The sequence below is a fragment of the Hippichthys cyanospilos genome, chromosome 6 (genome assembly GCF_059441005.1).
Source record: "Hippichthys cyanospilos isolate Australia breed blue-spotted pipefish chromosome 6, RoL_Hcya_1.0, whole genome shotgun sequence".
Classification (NCBI taxonomy): domain Eukaryota; kingdom Metazoa; phylum Chordata; class Actinopteri; order Syngnathiformes; family Syngnathidae; genus Hippichthys; species Hippichthys cyanospilos.
The window spans coordinates 7,955,910-7,978,225 of record NC_142374.1 but is presented as its reverse complement, the minus strand read 5'-3'; the positions used below and the strand labels follow the sequence as shown (position 1 = coordinate 7,978,225).

The 22,316-nt window shown below is 41.8% G+C and overlaps 2 protein-coding genes across 4 annotated transcripts in view; one reads left to right on the top strand and one right to left on the bottom strand.

The window, feature by feature from the left end:
• abtb2b (ankyrin repeat and BTB domain containing 2b) overlaps positions 1-11,981 on the top strand; it is a 39,207-nt gene extending 27,226 nt beyond the window's left edge. Inside the window, exons 3-17 of the mRNA XM_088417584.1 lie at positions 1,632-1,842; positions 5,182-5,334; positions 5,476-5,641; positions 5,760-5,849; positions 6,509-6,610; positions 6,742-6,838; positions 7,669-7,804; positions 8,865-9,133; positions 10,042-10,220; positions 10,310-10,415; positions 10,498-10,600; positions 10,684-10,771; positions 10,857-10,925; positions 11,053-11,166; positions 11,248-11,981. Of these exons, the coding sequence (XP_088273710.1) occupies positions 1,632-1,842; positions 5,182-5,334; positions 5,476-5,641; positions 5,760-5,849; positions 6,509-6,610; positions 6,742-6,838; positions 7,669-7,804; positions 8,865-9,133; positions 10,042-10,220; positions 10,310-10,415; positions 10,498-10,600; positions 10,684-10,771; positions 10,857-10,925; positions 11,053-11,166; positions 11,248-11,472 (2,108 nt within the window). The 3' untranslated portion in view covers positions 11,473-11,981. The remainder of the gene's footprint in view (positions 1-1,631; positions 1,843-5,181; positions 5,335-5,475; positions 5,642-5,759; positions 5,850-6,508; positions 6,611-6,741; positions 6,839-7,668; positions 7,805-8,864; positions 9,134-10,041; positions 10,221-10,309; positions 10,416-10,497; positions 10,601-10,683; positions 10,772-10,856; positions 10,926-11,052; positions 11,167-11,247) is intronic.
• Positions 11,982-12,700: 719 nt separating this feature from the next.
• Positions 12,701-22,316, bottom strand: part of brsk2a (BR serine/threonine kinase 2a) — a 182,387-nt gene continuing 172,771 nt past the window's right edge. For 2 of the 3 annotated variants that reach the window (XM_088417585.1, XM_088417587.1), the window contains exons 17-19: positions 21,557-21,737; positions 18,877-18,966; positions 12,701-14,742 (exon numbers count right to left, since the gene is read on the bottom strand). In XM_088417585.1, coding sequence (XP_088273711.1) covers positions 14,606-14,742; positions 18,877-18,966; positions 21,557-21,737 — 408 coding nt within the window. In that variant the 3' untranslated portion in view covers positions 12,701-14,605. The remainder of the gene's footprint in view (positions 14,743-18,876; positions 18,967-21,556; positions 21,738-22,316) is intronic. The other variant, XM_088417586.1, reaches the window with a different exon arrangement.

The following is a 22,316-nucleotide window of genomic DNA, read 5'->3' as shown; positions in this document are numbered from 1 at the left end:
TGGCCTCTTTGTGCCACACCACTCTAGTGGGATGAAGCCGAGTTGCTCTGGGCAGGGCTGGCATGCTTCACACCCTTTCGTGCCTACAAACACAAACAGACACACAGACAGTGTGTTCACTAATACCCATACACAGAACCAAAATACAGGCTGCTGACACTCTAATCTGAGGCCAGGGGCCAGGGAGACCATACAGGCAGACACAGGAGTATCTGTACTCCACTGCCCGGTCCTTTTGGATCTGTACAGTGAGTGTGACCGGTAATGTAATGTAATATTTAAATGTAATATTTAAACAAGATGGAGTCTGGATGGGAAGATAGCAGATTTCAGAAAAAAACAAACCAAAACATTGCTAAATGGTTGGGAGAACAGAATTATGAATTAGCACAGAATCACTGGCTCTGAACTGGCATTCAATGGTGGCCCTCCATCAACAAGACGAAACGTGTGAAAAGTACTGTAGCTTGGTAGCTTTTCTGAATCTACTGTAGAATATTTTGTAGTTTATCCCCCCTGTAACCCCACAGAGGTCGAGAAAGTAATCTAAGAATGAAATACACCAATTCACACGCAGGTCAACCCCTGACCGCTAGTTTAAGACCCTAGGCACAATATGGGCTATAAAGTTGGAAAAAGGCTTTTCATCTTGGATAAGAATCCCGAGGAGACCTCCTGGGTCGAATGCTATTAGTGGTTAACACAAAGGAGACCCTTCAGCGTTAACTGTGGACTATTTGAGGAGGGCTAGTCCTATCTAAACCCAACTCTTTAATGTGCTCATATATACTGGACAACCCCCAAAGCCCCTTGGCTCCTCCACTCATGCTAATCCGGTTAGAAATTAGCCCTGCGGTAATCATACTAAATGAGCGCTATATTATACCAAGCTCAAACTGGCCTTTTTTATTCACCCTTGTTCTTTCTTTCCCCTCCAACCCCCCCTCCCTTTCCTCCTTTGATGGCTGATAGTCTAGCCACTGTTCTTTTCGTCTGATACTCATGCAACAGCTCTTTTGGGTAACAGCAACTCAAGCGTTTTGCTTCGAATTAAGATATAAGTAGTTACGTAATGCAATGCAAATACGACTTCAATAAAACAGAAGCCGTTTACCATTTTAAATGTTCCAAGTTTTGACGGATACTTTGTGTTTCAAAATGCTTCACATTTACTCAATCTTGTTAGCGATCCCAAAGTAATTTACCAACACAACAATTATAATAAGGGGCCAATGCAGTGATTAAATACCTTAGTTTCAAAACGGATAAGATCTTTGCCGGCGCCATTGATCTACTTATCTGTCATGGTGCTTTATCAACTCTTTCAGTGATTAAAGATAAATGACAATTTATTCTTACCGCATGGCTGTACTTAACTGCTAATGACGTTGTTAAAGACAGCAATGGCTAAAGGCAAGGCATGGAGGGAGAGTAATACGGGCAGCAGTGTTAAATGTCTGCGGTTTAGAAAAAGGAGAATTCCGGTAACAAATCACACCCACAAGGTTTACGCTGAAATCAGCTCAGTATTGACACCGATAACAAGTAAAAACAAGTTATTCTGCTTAAGTCGGTATATGCAGATCTTCTCAATCATGCAATGTCAACATGTCCATGTTCTCATTTTCCAGGTGATCTGGTATCTCGTGCAATGCATCACATGCAGCGCCTGAGCTCAGTGCGACCGGGGCTCAGTCCAGCCCGCCATTCACGCCCGCAGCAGTCTGTGTCCTGGTCGCCTGACGCCCTGCACACCCTCTACTACTTCCTGCGCTGCCCGCAAATGGAGTCCATGGAGAACCCCAATTTAGATCCCCCACGTATGGCACTCAGCAAAGAGAGGTGACACCTTTTGTTTCTTTACAAAGTTAGATTTGGTTTCCACAATTTTGACTTACTAAGACCCACCATCATCTCTAATCACAGTAATTTAAGTACTCAAAGTGTCCTTTACCTGCAGAGTATTTTTTCATCCTTCCTTTGTGTGTAATCTTCACTTCAAAAATTGTTCTGAGGGTAAATTACAGGTAGGCAAGTTCATCCAGGTGTTAATGTTGACGCTGTAGCTGGCTGGAGTGCACCTTGCAGCTCAAATTAGGCCAAATCCTGCTTATGATGAGGATTATGGGAGAAGCTAGTTGCATACAATTTTCACGATGCATAATAAAAAGATTAGGTTATTGATTTAACATTGCTGACTTTGTTGTTTCATATTTGTTACTTAAGTGAAAAGAAAACAGGATGACAACATAATGACATACTTTATGTGCAGTCAAAATAATTGAGTGTGTGTTACAAAATAAATACACATGTAGGCATCCAATGCAGCTGTGTGGCACACAAAACCATCTCTCATGTCCAAAGGCTGCCACACACATTTAAATGGGGATCGAGTTCATGGATTTTGATGTGGATCATCTACGTTAATCTCTCCAAAAATCTAGCTAGCTCCCAGAAATCAAAATAATGATGACCAAACAGAACACCGAAATCTGCTTTTGCCACTTACTTCAAATCACGCAGTGGTTGTGATGTGAACCACTAAATCTGTGTGGGGCACATCATCAAGTATTATCTAATCTAGTATTATCTAATTGCAGAATCATAGAGATGGGAGGTAAACAGCTGAAATTATAGCCAGTTCATGCAACATATTTTTTGTATTCAACATTGTATTAAGCCACATACTATCAGTAGCATTTTGTTCATTTTTGTTTCTCTTGTATTGTAATGCGTTGCATTAATAAAGTCGTATTACTCATATTTAGCTCATTTTTTTGGATTCATTTAAAAGTGCAAATCACACAAAAGAGATTTCACCTTGACGTAAAACACATGTTTCCACCCTTGAAATGTAGTCGATTCAGGGGAGCCAAAGGTCAGATGTGGTGCAGCGATAAGGTGTTAAAGACGTATCATTGCTACTTCAGATAGCAGAATCAATGGTGTCCTTGCAAGAGTATTCATATTCCTGATCACAGGGTAAACGTGTCCATCTACACCCCACAATCGACCTCACATGCGAAACTCATTTGAAACTCGGTTGAAACGAAGACTTCAGTGTCCTCAGGTCATGCTTGAAGAGTAAAGTATTTGCACTTTCCTAACATAGCTGACGACAATTAGTAGCCTGTCAGTTCATAGCTAGGCAGGTTGTAGTGAAGAAGGTGCCATGGCACAGAGCTAATATTTCTGTGTAAACAAGTGGGTAAAAATTTCTCTATCCTGCTGTTCTCAGTATGTAGCCTGAGCTCTTTGGTCAGTCAGCTAGCCATCAGGGCTATCTAGTTTCTCGTTTAACAGTCATCCAGACTTTAATGTTGCAATGGCCTTTGGCAAAGCTGGGTTTTGTGTTTCAGGCTGTAAGGCATAAGTCAGATTTGGGTTGACCAAACGCTTCAAAAGGTTGAGATTTTTTTTCCCCCCACATTGGATGCATGAGAGCAGCAAGACATTCCGGTGAACACTCTGGTGAAACAATACCACACCTCCTACATTCACGGTTCTTTCTGATGGTGGTTCTCACTTTTACACGCTCCTTCTATGAATATGGACACACACACATGCACGCGAACATATCAAAAGACAACTACAGTATTTTGAACGTCATGCATTGGCTTTGCATCACTTCTTCAGGATATGACAAAGAATGGAGAACATCAGCAGACTCGAATCTCCTTTGGCCGTCAAGAAGACAGACAATTGTGCACAAGTGTGCAGATGGTCAATATGTGTTGCGAGGATCCCCCCATGAAAGGGGGTTTGACATTGATTCCAGGGTATTCTGCTCAGCATCACTTCTGGAAACATAGCCTTCTTATCACTCCACACCAATGGCACTAAAAGTAAAATGACCACCCACCCCCATTTCTTAATATAGACATAGCACACCTGCCTCCTAGCCATTTTGTCAGCACTTAGACACTCCCTGCAGGCTCCCAACACCCCATTTGACCATTCATCTCTCGTCCTACTCCTAGCACTCTTCTGGTCGTTAACATTACAGCCTGGATAAGCTCTAAATAGCTAAATGAGAGACATTTAAGTCCTTAAATACACCGTGTGGGGACATTTCTTGTTCTTTACTTTACTTACAGAAGTGGCTTTCAACTATAGGTTATTACTGAAGCTATACCATCAATATTATGGGAATTTTGAATGGGGAAAATACTTTACATTGGATATTATTACTATGAATGAGCACAAATCTCTGAGACACTCAAATGTAAGGTACCATTATTTCTCGTATGAATAGTAATAGTGTCTTCTACAGCGTCTGCACATTAGTGACAAATGCAATACAATGCTGATGGTTTTACCTCCACCTTCACTGTATGCATTGGGGTTCTCAACTTCTTACCACATGAATGTTGAAGTTGTTGCTGAGAATAACATCCCGGCAGGGTCATATCAGCTTGTTGAGTCATGATAACTCTGTTCAAACATTGATTACCATTCTCTTCGACTGCTCAGATGTTCAAAAGCAAACAAGAAATGGCACTCACAGTGTTGGCCATTGTTTAAACAGACCCTAAATGAGAAAGGGGGACAAAACAGAATACAGAGTAGAGGGCACTGATTAGATAACAGGACAAGACATGATCAGCTCCTTAAGCAATTACAAGAGGTGTGGTGGACAATGGGGAGCGAAACAAAGGGCAGGGATGATTAGGCAATCAATTTGAATGGGCACATTCCATAGCAGTTTTTGAATGCTGTTTATTCTAGACTTTTCTGTGATCAAAGTAACTTTCTTCAACGGCTGTCAGCTTTGAATCCTTTTTTTTTTGGGCCGCTTGATCTATTTGTATATTTTTTGGTTCTTTGTAGTATCATTTGATTCCATTGTCTTTATTGTTGGAGTCTGCTGAAGTCATATGTTTGAATCAACTTAAAGGTGAATAGTAGTGTAAGTGTGGGACTGAGTGTCTGTGTGGGTGGGAACAGAAACCGTAAGAGGCGAGTCAGGGTTCAGGGAAAGAGCTGCCAGACACGCATACGTCATGCATTTGACGGCTGTTTATGAGTTTCTTCAAAATGTGTCTGAATCATGATAAGTTAGCAATACCTCCTCCAGCGTTGAAACAAAACATGATAAAGCCTGCTTGTAAGCCCAGTTGTCAGAGTTAGAATTGTGTCACGCTTCAAAAACAAGTAACTTCATCTTATTTTGCTTCACAGGCCCTTCCTCTTGCTGCCGCCTCTGATGGAGTGGATCAGAGTGGCCATCGTTCATGCCGAACATCGGAAGAGTCTGCTGGTGGACACTGATGATGTCAGACAGACTGCCAGGCTGCTCCTTCCTGGACTGGACTGTGAACCGCGGCAGCTTAAGTATGTGTGAACGCACGTATGACCATTCCGTGTTGACATAAACCCAAACGCCTTTTGCCTCAATGAATGTATTGCAGTCCATTTAAGTGTTTGACTAAATCAATTACTTCTCAGTTGATAATTAGTCTGTCTACTCGTCAGGCCCGAGTGCTGCTTCAGCTCCTTCAAGCGTTTGGACTCGAAGGCGGCAACAGACAAGTTCCACCTCGACTTGGGCTTCCGGATGCTCAACTGCGGCCGCACAGATCTCATCGGCCAAGCTATCGACCTGCTGGGGCCCGATGGGGTCAATAGCATGGATGACCAGGTGCTGAGCAGCCGACGTTTGTTGCTTTCATTTTAAGACACTTCATGTGCTGCAAGGAAAATAACATAGAGACCTTTTAAGTCACTTTGTTGGGTCTTTTCTTGTCCCCCGCTCTCAGGGAATGACCCCTCTGATGTATGCCTGTGCTGCTGGAGATGAGGCCCTGGTTCAGATGCTGATTGATGCTAGCGCCAACCTTGATGTGGCGGTAAATATTCTTTCACAAGTTCAACTTCATTCTTGAACCTTATGTAGTCTTTACACGTCAGCATGTTCACATCGTCAAACTACATGCAAGACAAAGAATGTCCATGCCTAAGCTTTGGCTAAGATGAAGAACATCCCCAGGCTGGTTACGGGTTAATGGCAGATTGCATAAACAAAGAGCCATCCATAATCAAATTAACACCCATGGACAGTTTAGAGTTTCATCAACCTACTGTGAATGTTTTATAATTTGTGGAGCTTGAGGAAATAGAAATACACAGGCAAGCATGGGCAGAACATGCAAAAAATTACACAGGCTGGCCCCAGCCCAAATTCATTGTGATGCAGACGCACTAACCGCATGTTTCGCCATAGAAAACAAATCACATGAATATAAAATAACACATGACTTTATTATTATAGAAAACAAATCACATGAATATTTGATTGATTGATTGATTGATGAATATAAAATAACACATGACTTTATTATTATAGAAAACAAATCACATGAATATAAAATAACACATGACTTTATTATTAAGGACTTGGCATGGATAGCGTTTTGTGTGGTCCTCATAATTAGGCTCCTCTATTTTCATGATGTTTTTTTTTTTTTTTTTTCCCAAGTCTGATCTTTGTGTGTAACTGATTTGTCAGGTCCCACCGTGCTCCCCGAAACACCCGTCTGTGCATCCTGACAGCCGTCATTGGGCGGCGCTCACCTTCGCCGTGTTGCATGGACACATCTCAGTAGTGCAGGTGAGAAAAACAAACCCGTTATCATGGCTTAGGTGGTAATGATCATCCTGGGTTTGATTGGAACGTCCTGCTAGTAGAAAGTAGAAAGTACCTTCTCAATGGCAGCATGTTGCACTGGTATGCCTCTGCAGTTACTCCTGGATGCCGGGGCCAGTGTGGAGGGAGCGGCAGTCCGTAATGGACAGGAGAGCACGGCGGACACACCACTGCAGCTGGCTTCAGCAGCAGGTGGCCACATAAACACACACGCACGAACACATGCTGCATAAGCCCACACTGTCATTAGACTTCTCTCTGTTCTTTTTAACTTCATGGTAATCAACTTGCTATGTTTACCTAGGTAACCTAATGAGAGCCAGTATTTTCCCCCATTTGTCTTGCACATAAAGTAGCATGTTTACCATCACCAAAGGCATTATTGAATTGTCAGTATAAAACGGGATGCCGAAAATAAGTGGCTAAATGGAAAGCGGGCAAGAGGAGTGCTGCCCTGCGGCGGTTTGCAAGCTTCGGGGCAACATTCTTCAATGAGATCATTTGAAAGGCAAACGGGTTTGCAAGAGAGGACAAGCATGCTTTACATAACCACGCCGACAGCGTGTGAAGAGTCCAATACAACCGTATTTGCCGCTTTCAAACCGCAGCATGATGACTACTGTGACCATAATGAGATTGAATACATGTGTTCCAAAATATTGCGTTTGCAAATAAATTTATGTTTTGCACCAAGTGGTCATAGTGTTTGGCCCAGTAGGTGGAACAGGACTAACACAGATGCTTGAAATTCTTCAAATGTCATATTTAAATTGTTTCTTTTTAATTCACAACAGAGAATGGGTACTTGGGACTGAATATATGATACTTTCCTCTACTCTTGTGACATAGAATTTCCTTAACATCATCATATTTCAACTTAAAAAACTCTTTGAGTACACAGCATACAGTATAGTTAGAAAAAACTGCTACTTTATTAGTTAAAAAAATGTAAATACATCGTTATTTACAAATGTGGTGTTTTGCTTATAGCTCTGTGTGGTGTATTGCAACAATGTGTACAGGCAACTATGAGATGGTGACTTTGCTGCTGGCAAGAGGTGCTGACCCTTTATCGAAGGCACGTGATGGGAACGCGCTAACGTCGTCCCTCTATGAAGACATGAACTGCTTCAGTCATGCTGCTGCACATGGCCACAGGTACTCATCCGCCTTCTGGAGAGAAAACAGAGGCAAGGGATGTAAATAGATTATTAAACTTATGTGTATAACACATTATATATATATATATATATATATATATATATATATATATATATATATATATATATATATATATATATATATATATATATATATATATATATATATATAAAAATACACACACAATTACAGAGTTGTATAGGGCAGTGGTCCCAGTGGTTCTCACTATGTATGTAATATCAACAGCGGCGCCAAGAAAACAAAGATGAAGCACAGACGTATGAACAATTAAACTAAATCATCTCCAAAAAATTCTTTCGGATGCAGCCCACGCGGCCTGCAACCAGGTTCGTGGACCGGGGGTTGGGGACCACTAGTATAGGGTATAAACATATGGTACATATGTGGCCTTAGAATCTTTCAATCAGTTTGAACAACCTGTTTATTTTCCATATGACTGCCACACAAGTAGTTTCTTCAGCAAAATTGGTCTGTAGCACCCCTAAGCACGGAGCAAAAATCACTTTTGCAAGTGTAAGTTATTATGTAATATAATGAGAAACATTTTACTGTATTTCGATGACAAAACCCCTTTGGCCTGACAAGTCAATTACTCATCCACTTTCAGCCAGACAGACTAAGATAGCCTCGCCTTGGTTGATGTCGTCTGGGCTCTGCAACATGTTTTGCATCAAGGTTATTAAACAGGTATTTGTTTATTTTTGCTATGCTAATAAGTAGGGTGGTAAGGGTGTCTAACTTGTTTCAGGGCTATTTTTGGTTTGCAGTATGCGCAGCCTTTTGCTTTTACTTTACACTTGTCAATGAACACCAGCTGGTAGCATAAATCCCTGCACCTGCTCGCTCTGAGTTTGTGTGAACACAATACAGACTCAACACGTCACATTCCACAAGGAGCGGGGCAAGCTTGAGGCCGCAGGGTCACAGACGCGGATGGACACAAACCCTTATATAAATCTCTCCCCACCTTCCCCTTCTAGTTCTCGCCTCTTCGCATTATCGACTGACATCGGTTTCCTTTCCTTTATCACTTCAGGAACGTGCTGCGAAAGCTCCTGACTCAGCCTCAGAAGGTTCAAGAGGACGTCCTGTCTCTGGAGGAGATACTGGCTGAGGGGGTGGAGGGGGAGGAGGCGGTGATTTGCCCTTTCCTCCCTCTTTCCAACCCCTCCTCTGGCCCGGGGGCTCTCGCAGAAGGAGGCGTAGCCAGACTGTGCAAGGCCAGGATGAAGGCTTTGCAGGAGGCCAGTTATTACAGCGCAGAACATGGATACCTGGACGTCACCATGGAGCTGCGAGTGCTGGGTAGCTAACACACAGCCGCGGTCCTGTTTGCGTGTGTGTGTGTGTGTGTGTGTGTGTGTGTGTAGCCCATCTCATGACATCAAGGGTCGCAAATGTGATAGAGCTAACCTAGTAATTTTTCATTGTAAATTAACCTAAGGAATTTTTTTAAATGCTCAGGGGAAAAAAGGCTTATACGTGAATGTTTTTATCCTGAGAGGAAAATGAAAAAACAAACAAAAAAAAACAAAAACAAAGCTTGCAATCAATCTGTGGTCTTACTTTTTTAGTCCCGAACTAATTTCCATTAAAACTTTACAGATGAACTTAAATTCCTTTTTATTTAAATAACTTAAGATGTTTAATTTTTAGAAGAAAAAAAAAACCTTCCACTTAAATAATGCATTTAAGCGAACCCCTACATCTCCCCACATAGCACTGTACAACTTAACTTTTGGGGAGGGACTGCCTTACTATACATAAGTTTTTTTTTTGGTTTTTGTTTTGTTTTTTTTCAAAAGTCTTAAAGGGAGTATGTGTAATTTTTCTGTCTGCTGTAACAGACATCCGGTGTGTCAGTGAGTGCCAGCCCCTATGTGATATAATTTAATGATAACTAGACCTACGATTATATTTAAGACATACTGTTGGTCGTTAAGAAAACATTTATTTACACGTTTTTGAAATTTATAACAATTTATTCATTTTTCATGGAAAACGGTCTTAATCGTACATATTGTCACTTACATAGACATGTTTGTTTTGTAAAAGCCTTACTAGCAATTTTTTTAATTTAAAACAGCTTTAATACAAGTATGAATGGTAAAAATACATCTTTTTTCCCTTTTTACTGTCCATGATTATTTCCAGGGAAAGAAAAAAAAATCTCATGGTTAATTTCTTAATGTGCTCATGGTTGTTTTGTGTAGGTGTTCAGTGGAAGCTCCACGTGTGGCTCGAGTCCCTACGATGCGCCCAGCAGCAGTCTAGGGTGGGTGTCACCTTGTCCCTTCTCAGAGAGTTCACCTCCATCAGGGAAGAAGATTACTGTGAGGAGCTGCTCACAGTGGGCCTACCCCTCATGTTCAACATCCTCCGCGCCACCAAGGTAGGGCACAACCTTGTACACCCCCCTACACACACACACACACACAGATGCATTAAAAGCACACGTTTACCATCAATGTTTCTTTGCAGAATGACGCCATCATCCAGCAGTTGTCGAATATTTTCAGCCACTGTTTTGGGCCAGCTCCTCTTCCCGCTGTTCCAGAGATGAAAGCGACTCTCTCAGCACAGTTGGGTATGAGCTTGATGCGTCTGTTTTCACGTACGATTTGGATACATTAGGTAGTGTTGGGTAAAGATTTAGTGTTTCTTTGCAGATCCTCACTTCCTGAATAACCCGGAGATGTCAGATGTAACTTTTTTGGTGGAAGGCAAACCCTTCTATGGCCACAGAGTTCTGCTCATCACGGCCTCTGACAAGTCGGTGCAGTCATCTCAGTGCACATTCTTTAACCAACAATGTTTGTTGCAATATGTTTTCATAACTGAATTGTGTCTTTTAGATTCAAATCTCTGCTGGCATTGTCTGGCTCTGACGCAACTCCCAACAAGGTGATTGAGATCAGTGATGTCAAATATAACGTTTTCCAGGTAAGTTCAATTCTGGCGTCACAAGAAAATTTGTCTTCTTGTTTAACGCAGCACACTAAAATGAGTGGTTTTGACTTGATTGCAGATGATGATGTCATACCTGTACTGTGGAGGAACAGAGTCACTAAAAACCAGGGTGTCTGATTTATTGGAGGTGAGAGAATCCTAAAATGATTACATTTCTTCATAATGAGCGATATTAACATACTCTTACAATTAAGTGTTTGACCTTCTTCTTTCAGTTGCAAAAGTCTGTTTAAACGTGCCTTTGTTTGTTTCAGCTGTTGTCAGCTGCATGTGTGTTCCAGCTGGGAGCACTGCAAAGACATTGCGAGCTCATTTGCTCTCAGCACATCAACCTGGATAATGCAGTTAGCATCTACAAGACTGCCAAGGTAACATTACACACGTAACGCAGCTTTTGCTGCATTAAGTGCTTTTTGTAAGCAAGAATACATCAAATCATTGTGTCTCAGGCTTACAGGGCAGTGGAGCTGAGCACGTTCTGTGAAGGTTACTTCCTGCAGCAGATGCCTGCGCTGATGGAGCGCGAGACCTTCAGGTGCTTGCTGCTGGGATCCAGACAAGGCAATAGCTCAACCTCTACGCTGGCCTTTAACCAAGGCGAATCACTCCTGGAGGAGATGGAGGTCACTCTGTGCCGTCGCCTACGTTCACTCTACGTCACGTCAAGAGTGTGAGGGCACCGGGACAATGTCCGGGAATATTGACATTGTTTTCCCTTTTCCCCAACATGTGTGTGACGTAGAACATCCACAGTGACTGATGTAGTATGCTAATCACACCACATGGACATATTTGCGTACAGAATTAATTGGAAAGCAAGGGCTCAGCAAGCGTATGGTGGAAAAGAAATTGTGAGCCACTGCTGCCCTCTAGTGGACAAAAAATTGGAGCCAGGCGCTCACCAGACTGAAGCACACGCGGTCATGCTGGACTTGTGGCCTTGACCCAAAAGTGCAGGAGATCTGTGACATGCATTTCTTTTACGTTCACCCTCCATGAACACATAGTCCACACTTCATGAGTTTCTATTTAATGAGGAAAACGTTTTCAGAGTATTTAACAGGGTCTTTTATTGTTTTTTTTTCTGTCCTCTAATTTTATGCTTTGTAACAACAGAATCATAACATGGGATTTTGAAAATGTTGTCTTGAACATTACATAATAAATATCAACCTCACAAGGATCGTGGGCACGTTTGAGCCTGTCCCAGCTGTCTTCAGGCGACAGACAGGGTACACCTGGAACTAGTTGCCAGTGAATCGCAGGGTACACAAAGATGAACAAACATTTATGCTCACAGACACGCCTAAGGACGATTTCAACATACCTATAGCTTGCATGTCTCACTGAATGTGGGAGGAGACCAGAGTACCTGGAGAAAACCCAAGAAGGCACGGGGAGAACGTGCAAACTTGACACCGGAAGTGAACCCACATCTGCATTGTGAGTTGCATGTGCTTACATGTACTCGCCATTATGAAATACAGTAATATGTATTTGTAAATTTTGCTGTCCCCATGCATCTCCAAGTGGAAAGATTAAGAACTAAACAAACTTTAGCAAAGGGGTCACCAAAATTGTGCCTATAGACCACTCTGAAAATAGCTCACCCATCAAGCGGCATTGCAATTTTCTGCTTTTGAAGAAATCAGAATTTGAGAACTTGCAGATATATAAAAACAAAGAAAAGCAGCACACTGATACTTGTTTACTTTCTTGCGAAATATTTTTAAAACATGATCAATTGTTTTCCGTAGCGGAGGTTTGCATCAATCAAGCTGGTAGCCGCTTCGCACCAAAATGTAGCTTGAAAAAGGGTGCTGTCCCCAGCCTAAATCTAGAATATCAACACATGCTAGGGACTCACCATGAGCACATACTCATGGAAGAAAAAGAAACACCACAACTGAATGAATTTATTTTTTTCAGCACTGATGATGCTCACAGTAGTTATGTTATATGGGGATTACATCAGTCTGTTTAGTTCCTGCTCTGAATCAGACTGTCCTCTGAGCTGCTTGCTTTGCATGTGTAGAAAACAAAGGAGAGTTGACATAAGGGTATTGCTTTGTATTGGTTAAGTATTGATGTCCTCTCCCTGGGAATTCTTTACACCCACACAAGACAGCTCAAGATGTCCCGAGTCCTCCATGGAGTGGCACAGAGTGAGAGGCATTGCTCAAAAACATTGTGCACAAGATAAAGAGAAGGAAAAGAGCAGCAGGCTAGTAGAGATTAAAACAAACTACCAAAAAAAAATCTAAAAAAAACAAAACAAAAAGGTTGGGAATATAAGACAGGGTAAAAAGTGAGGGAGCATCAGCCAACATAAAAGGTAGTTTACTGGCGACTGATCAGTGAGGAACATTTACACCAAAAGCCATGCAAAGAAAAGCTCATGTTTGACATGCACACAGCAATACAAGCTAAACGTAGAGAGCGTGAATCCCCAGCATGGTAAAGAAGACAATCAACCCCGATTTTGAACCGTCTATTTACAAAGAAGATCGACAGATCTCTTGTCGTCCTCCTCAGGCCCAGCCTACGCAAACAATAATATAGAAACTGACAAATATCAATAAAAGAGCATTCCCTCTCCAAAAAGAGGCTAAGTCTACATTCTTAAATCACTGGTATGTTTTTTTTGTTGTTGTTTTTCACAAGGAAAAAGATTCATCATTCTGCTAAAATTAGATCTTGTTTTTTTCTTCAAACGATGCTCCATTTAAAAACACACATAAGGGTAATAATAAATAACATTCAACTGACCTAACAGCTTTGTTCATATAAATAGTCAAGTTATAATAAATTAGGTAATGATACCATGAAATGAATAAATAAGGGCCAACAATACAAAAATAAGCACATATATCACATTATAATGTTCAGATTTGTTTGACTTTTCCTACTGCTGGTAAGTACGTGAAAGAGGTCTGAATGGAGAACTGAAGACAAAAGTGCTGCAGAGGACATGAAAGACAAGAATGACCATGTGACAAAAAATACACAGATGATTTCTTCTATTGGCTACCAAAACATTGTCACAATGAGACAACTCTTTGACTTTGTACATCATAAATGAAAGCAGTCTGTACAACAGAATAAATCATTCATTTTCACATCACCACCCCCCTGTCCACATTGTTACGAGCCCCAACTTCTCTCTGAAATCTCAGTTCCAGTTCATTTGCAGCAGTTGTGGTACTTCAGGTCAAGTCAATATTTTACACGTAGTTCATCTCAGAGAAAGCACATTAAAGGAAGAAAACGAAAATACAATCTGGCGAGCGTCCGCGTCGGCTCGTCTCCGCCTCCTGCTTGTGTCGTCTTTTGCTTGGTAATACATCCCAGAGTTTAGTGCGCATACTGGACCTGTGCTGGTATGCATGTTGAGTCTTTGAGCAAAATGCTTGTTTTCAGAGGCAGGGATGCCCAGTGTTTATGGAGGAGGCCGGGGGACGCACACGAGGGATCGGAAACGACAAAGGAATTGTCCTCTACTTCTACTGACAGGGCACATAGGGCTGGGAGAGATGAAGGTAGAAGTCTGCAAGAAGAATCCGTTTCCATGGTTACCCAACCCTCGCGAAAGCAGTTCTCCAGTGTGCGCGTCCTCTCCGGGTGGGACGGTGAAGTCAGGGGTGGAGTTTGGGGAGGTGGGGAGGGCAGATGGGAAGGACGGGACCTAATAGGTTTTCTGGATAAGTCCTGGGGTGAGAGACAAGTGAGGTTAGCACACGCACTTTAGCAGCATGAAAGGAGGTGAGATGGTGCGTTGATGAGGAGATGATGAGATGGAGCTCCTATCTATTTCGGATCGAGCGACTCCTCTTGTAGCGTCAACTTGACGAGTGGACATTTAGCGGCATTGTTTTCCTGTTCCTGCCTGCGGCCGGGCGAGGGCGAGAAACAGCGCTTGGATGGCACCTGGCCGTTCTTCTCGTCTGAAAAAAGGGGTTGGGATACGGCAAACGCGTTACTTGAGGTGCCGCAAATGGAGCCGGGTGGGCCGGGGACGGGAAGAAAGCATGGGGGAGGAGTGGGGTACAAATGCTCCACAGTGATGTCACCGACTGTGGTTTATTGACGTGACTAAAAGTCAGTTTTAAACAGCTACCTCTTATATATACTATAAAAAAAATAAAATCACAAAGATACTTTTCCCATACAGCCATAAACACTCAAACTCACACAAAAACCTCTTAGAAAAAATGCCTCACATCCGCATCAATTTTGACACAAAAATGAGACCTGACCTAAATCCCACTCATAAAAAGTCATACCTGCCAAAATACCGTCCATTACCACCCTGGTAAAATTCTGTCTTACAGGAAATAAACTTGTGGATAAAAAGCGGTCGCCAATTTCCCACGTCACATGCACAGCCGACTACATCATCCACAAAGGAAGATCTTACATTTTACCTGTGCGAACAGGCAGTGGTATCCTGCACCAACCAGTGAGTCTATTTTTCTTCCCCAACATCAAGCTCTGCGTTCCAAATCGCACATTCTGATTTGAATGCAAATGAGAGATGACGCCAGGATTGGCCGTGACTCAGCTCATTCCGTCCCGCAAATACCCCATTACAACCAATTCTAGCTGCGCAAATTCTGGGAAAATAACAAAAGAAAGTAAAACTCCACCCATGCTCAAGCAAAATAGGGTCCCCAAATGAGAACTCACCAGTAAATTTGCGCTCACAAAATACTTTAACCCAAAAACTCTGACACACAAAGGAAGTACCTCTCTTATTAACCAAAAATTAACCAACAATAATCTCACACAAAATCCCTCACATACTCACCCATAAACCTCAAAACCAGTGCTGCAAGTGGCACAACAGTACAAGTGCAAGTGGTACACAACAGTATGGCTTATCGGCACTTCTCAATTTTAGCTTTTAGCCGTAACTTCTCTAAGAACTTCACGAGAGTCCATGTAGTATTCTGTCTTTACAGTTCTGTCTTGCACTTTGTGACCCTCATGCGACTCCTTCAGTAATCCTGGGTAATCCAAAGGGAGAAAAAAAGCACAAGTCATTGTAGGATACAGCAAGTCTCTGGCCTTGGGAACTAGCTGCTAAAGAAAGGAAGTTGACGTCCTGCAATGTGGACGAGACATGAGGTGCATTCAAATGTGTTCTGATATTTCAAACGGGCAGAATTCGTTAATACATAAAAACTCAATACGTTTATCAAATTAGTCATTCATTCATAATTCACTGTTACCCACTCTCTAATTTACCAGGCACCACTCGAATAAGGGGAGTAAGCATTTTTTCCCCACTCAAAGCATTACTTAAAAACCATATCAAAAAAGTTGTATACACTCAGCCCTACAAAAAAGGAGCCAATGACTGAGTCTTAAGTCGTCTGCTGGGCAAAGAAGTGAGCTGGAAGCGAGCAAGGCTGCAGCAAGACCGCAGTGAAAGGCTTTTCTTACTGTAAATGCTGACATTTCATACTGACTGATTGTGTGCCATGATTTCTGTCCTGCAACAATGAAAAGCTAATCAGTGACTGTGTGCTTTCCTGAACAAGAGTCATCCTCAATCACAATTTTAGGAGTTAATTTATTATATCTACAGTACAGGTAGTATTTGCCGTTTGTAAGGTTGCAAATGAAAAATAAAGAAATTATGGGACTGAGTTGTTCATGGCACACTGAACAATAGATAACAAAAAACGTAAACATGAAATATTTCACTCGCATGTACGTAGTAATAAATAAATATGAGTGTCTCTTTGATTCCGGCTTTAAATTGATTGTCACACTTACCCACACATCGCCCCTGCCTTGCCTTTGTCCTCATGTGCTGGCCTCCCGGAAAGTGCTGGAGATTAACGACATAATGACAAGTACTGACGAGGCCTTTTGTATGAAAAGATGACGCGCAAATCCACTTCTTAACGGCAATGATCTCATTTTAAAGGCCCCACGGTGAGGAAGCTCAGTCTCAAGGTGTGTTAGGAGCCTAACGGGAGTGAGTTTAATATAAATTTGAATTACTGCTCTGTGCATATTGACCTCATTAAGACGTTAAGTCATTTCGATAAATCTTGGACTAACACATCCAAGGTGCAGCCAAGCCCTTTATTTTTTTTTTGCAACAGCTGCACCATCAAGCTCAGGACATGTTTCTACTGCTTGTAATTGTTGAACACGATCTTACAAAAGTGACTCTCATTTGAACCAAGGCCCTTGTAGTTTAATAATTAGAGGCACATTTTAAATATCACAGCTAATCCTTACTGCTGCCCATGACTGCTGAGCCAATTAAATGGCGTATTGTGACCGCGCGGTTGCAGATTACAGAACGTATCACACATGAAAAAGTATTCGCCATGAATTGCTTTAGCAGAAAGGATTAGACAACACAAGGGTGACCACATAAGCGGGTAGTCACTACGTGTACAGCTGATTATAACTAACATTACTGAGCTTTGCCTCTGAAATAAAAAAGAAATAAATTAAAATTACAGAGTCCAATGTTTTTGCCGCGATCTTCTAATATGAAATATGTGTCTTGGCTAGGGTGGCCAGATATCCCGTTTTCAACCAGGACAGTCTCGGCAGTTTTACGAAAACAGTATATCATAGCAAAAATACATTTAAACTGTTTGCTTTCACATTCACGTCATACCAAAACTAGAATGACTTCCATGTCTAATAAAGTGTTCATGGGAAATAAAGTCAGATCCTAGTGACTTGAGCATTCTGGCGGCACATTCTTAATGGTATGTTGTGCCAATTGATTTTCGGTCACATGAGAAAAAAAGTGCTCATATTCCCGCACAGAAGGGAAAATAAGCAATTACTGTACTGACTCAAGCAGTTGATTACGGATGCATTCAAGGACCACTCGCACAGTAGGACATCTCAAATGTCAATAGGAATACTAAATCAATGCAACAAAAAGCTAGTTCATGTGCACATCACAAAGGGTACATGGAAACATTATTATTATTGTTTTTTTGTTCTGTTTTGTTTTTAATTTTTTGGTGGGACAAACAGAAATCAGAACAGTCTAGTGTCAAATCAAGTTGATACAACAGGGGATACAACTTTTACCTCACTGGTTCAACACCAGAAAGGAAAAAAAAAGTTGGTCCATGGCGAGTGCTTTGCCCAGTTTCATGCTATAGAACTATCATCTAAGATAGCTTTTAGCATTTGAATAGAAGAGAATAGAATAGAATAGAATAGAATAGAATGCCTTTACTATCATTGTACAGGGGTATACAACGGAATTGGGAATACCACTTCATCTGGTGCATATCAATCATATGGACAATAAATAAAATACATAATAAATAAAAAAAAGAATAGCTAGAGTGCGAAATGAATCACAGTTTCAATCAAAAGAGTGCAATCTGTGTTATTTACAGTTTGTTCTTGTTTTCATCTGTCTCTGAGTCTGTTAGCTATTAACACAAGATAGACTAGCGATGATCATTAAATATGTTATAAATTGTTCATGGTGAGAATTAACTGCATATTTAACTTTCAGCTAACTTGTTGTGTCCTAGTTTTTAATTTTGAAAATCTGGTCAACTGAGTCTTGGCTCAACACCGGCTGTGAAATAATGGTGCAAAATACTGGTACAAAATGGATTGGGTATGCCCAGCAGGGGGCGCCATTGCCAAAGGATGTCAAACGAAACCCCCCACCCCCGTTCAAGAGAGAAGCTGAGAGAGAAGACCGCTTCTGTGTTGAGAAAACATAACGAATCATATCCAGCTACTCAGAATCATTTCACTAATGAGACACAGAGAACGACAAATCCCATGTGGAGCACAACATGCTCTCCAATCATCTACTTGGGAGCGAAGCGCACAGCTCGTTTGCCCGAGTCCGGTGTCGCTGTGGTGTTGCCATGGTGACAAAGCCTCCATAAGAATGCGAATGGCCTTTCCATACCTCCCCTGTAATTTTCATGACCAGAGAATGTTTTCACCCTGGGAGAATGCTGCTAGGCAAGCGTGCAAAACCGAGCGCATGGCTTGGAGAGTGATGCTGAGGTGAGGGTGAGGTAGGGTGAGATGATGGGGTGCAAAAAGGGGAGTCCACTCACCGGACAGCTGCTGGACACCAGGCTGGTCATGTGTGCTTAACAACTGGCTCTGAATGGTCTCCACTACCCTTTTGAAGCGCCGACTGGGTCCTACGAACACAGAGGCGCAAACCAGAGGTACAACACACAGTTTAGACAAAACGCGCTTGTGCTTGAGTCTATCTCAGCTGACTTTGGAAACATACACTGGCCTCCTGCCAACTGCTGGGCCAGTGCGCACAGAGGAGGAGCAAATAGTGAGAGCAGTATGTTACTGAGAGGCAGAGACGGCGCAAGCTGGGGAATTGCCCAGGGCAACACAGCTCAAGGGTGTCCCGAGAGACGGCTGACATTTGGCCATATCAATGACAAAACAATAGCATGCTGCAACGACAAGATGTCAGGGATCTCTCTCACACAGGGCCCCTTACTGGCCTTGAGAGACTGCTGATGTTGGTCCATAACATACTGTAAATGGACCTCCATGTATGCTGCAATGGACAGGTCAGGATTTGGGAGTTTCCCAGATGGGCACATATGATAGCTTGCTGGTTTGTCAAACACTGACACACACACACAAACAAAAACTGCCAACATAGCAATCAGTGCAAGAAAAGGAAAAGAGACCAAAATAAACACATGTGAGTGGTAAGTAAAAATGTGTATCTGTTTCACAAAAACACTAGTGACGTCTTTCCAGGCATCAGAAAGTTGACCACGTTATTTACTAACCTAAAAGAGCAGTCAAGTTAATAAATGTGTTGAGAAGTATCAATACATAATATGATGTGTTTACTCAGAACAGGTTTGTCATGAGCTATATTCCAAGAAGTTAGGTATTCTTAAAACGCATTTGTTTTGAAAGTGTTCAAATTGATGTTAATCTCACTCGATGTGCGTATGAGGGCTTGTGTGTGTGCGTGTATGTGCCATTGTGTGCTACAGGAAAAATCTTTGGCAGCTCATCTGATAACCTCGCCGATGTTTGCTAGATACAATCACTGGCCACAGCAAGTTCAATCTACAAAATGAGATTTTAAAAATAATGCATCAAAAATGTGGCCTTAAAAAAGATAATCTATCTCAGTTTTGACAGTAAGGCTTTTATTTTTTGACCTCTGCTAAAAAAAGCTAACTTGAGTGCACTTAAACAGCGCTTTCAACATCATATGGTGTTCAAAGGCTCACATTCATCCATTCACATACACATTATAAACAGCAATTGCTGCCAGTCAAGGGCGCTGCTGGCTCCACTGGGAGAAAATGAGGGTTCAGTGTCTTGCTCAAGGACGCTTTGACATGGTTGCCAAGATAATGTCTTTTGGTCAACAATTTGTATTTACATGAAATGGCTTGTCCTTTTTCCTTTGTATGGCAGTTGGTAACTGACCGTTGAGGATTTGCATTAACACCATTTTGAGGACTGGAATAAAGCTAATTGATTAATCTACAAAAAAATGGTTAATCAACAACTATTTTAATTATCAAGTAATCGTTTCGTTGTTTTACTTAAAATTGTCCAATTCTTCTGATTTCAGCCTCACAACATTAAAATTATTTGATTTATGTAGTCCTTCATGAGAGAAGAATGATTATGTATAAAATGTATCTATGGAGATCCCAAATTGAGGGCTTGATGGGTAATGGGTGCAATAGGTTTGATAAATAGCTGGTGTCACAATTTGTATGTCTCTTTTCCAAAATAGTTCGCTCAAAATGACCCTAATTATAGAAAGAATGGCCATTTTGGAGTCAAGTCGTTGACAGTACCATTCCTTGACCCACCCAGTGTTATGCCAGATTGGTGTTGCCATTGCTAAAATGGACTATTCTGACGAAAGTCAAGAGAAGATGGGCCAACATTGATATTTATTTGAGCTAGAAAGTGCCTCCGATTTGGAATCGCGCAATGAAAATGGTAAAACTGATCTGCCACACAGAGAAAATGTGCGCTGATTGGTGAGACGGGCAGGGCAGAGATGGAAGGCTGCTGCTTTGATCAGGCGCCAAAGCCTAATATTGAGTGCTTTTGTTGCCATCAACACCATCTTGCAGTGGATAAAATGGGAGAAAACGGACTAAAATGTCACTCACAAACATCACTGGCTTGATTAATAAGTGTGTGCATACCGCTCCCGATCAGCTGTCTTTCTGGTACGTTTTTCGATAGCGCAGAAGACCATCCTGACTCAATGAAATGTATTCCAGACATTGCCCTATTTTGCTGCTCGAAGTTGGATATTCTTCACTTAAACGCAGTTCCAGCCAAACAGTCAAGTTAAATGGATCGCAGATGGCCCTTTTTGACACACTACTTATGTTATCTTAGCATAGCATGTGGGGTCTTTTCTCATCACCCCTTCTCAGTTTTGCTTTTCACTATGTATTAAGCAGGAACATAATAACCTTTCTAACTTGCAAACAGCGGTGTGCTGACATCCTAAGTCAAGTCAAAAGTCAGCCAAAAAAGTTGAAATGCAGTTTCTTTTGAAGCATTGACTGGTCTTATCACAACGTTTGACAGATGTTTGGATGCATCATCATAGGCGGGCAGCCCATTCTCTCCGTGTATATAATACTAAATAAACAGGAATTGGTAAATAGACAGTAATTGGGGAAAATGATTTTGCAATACACTTTATATGAAATTGTATCCAATTCCCTGCTAATTAAATAACCATGCAGGAGCATCCTTCCTTACCTGAGAGCAGGGTGAAGGTGACAGAGTAGATGCCATTCTCCTTGGTGGCAGCTGTGCTCTCCGTGTAGGTAATGTCCACCTGAAACTTGACCGGCTTCTGGAAGACTGTCGGGCCGGCCGATGACTTGTATTCTGCTCGGAAACTGGTCTGTGAAATGACGCTGTGACTCAGGCTTGGGATCTGGAAGCCAAGATATAAAGAATTTCAAAAAGAAAAGATGAGTGACGGAATTAAATATAGAAAAGTGTCCAAGTTGAATTTTTCACACACAAGATAAAAATGGCAACCCTCAATGAAACAATCTCCATAAAATATGAGCCAGAGCCAAACTCGAGGGAGATTAATACCTTGGGGGGCAGCCGTGCATGTGAGGGACTTAAGCTAATGCAGTCTTCAGTCATCCAACAACATTGCACTCTCCTCCTAAAATGAATTTGTATGCCCAATGAACAGGTGAGTTGTAAAAATTGTGCCGTTCCATCGTAGTGCTGTGGATGTGTTGACATTCCATTAATGTGAGTGCGCTTCAAGCTATAATTCCACTGATGCGGGTGCCAATCTCCTGTCGGGAATACCACAGCCCAGCCCGGGAGGGATAATAGCTACCTCTAGGGAGGGGGTAACGTTTTTGACATTGACCTCACAAAGCAGGCCCTGCTTGCTTGCATTTATTCGGTGACTTTGTTATAATGCAACTTAGGTGAACGGAGGTGCTGTTCATTCACACACATTGCATGCTCAACTACATTGTGCCGTGCT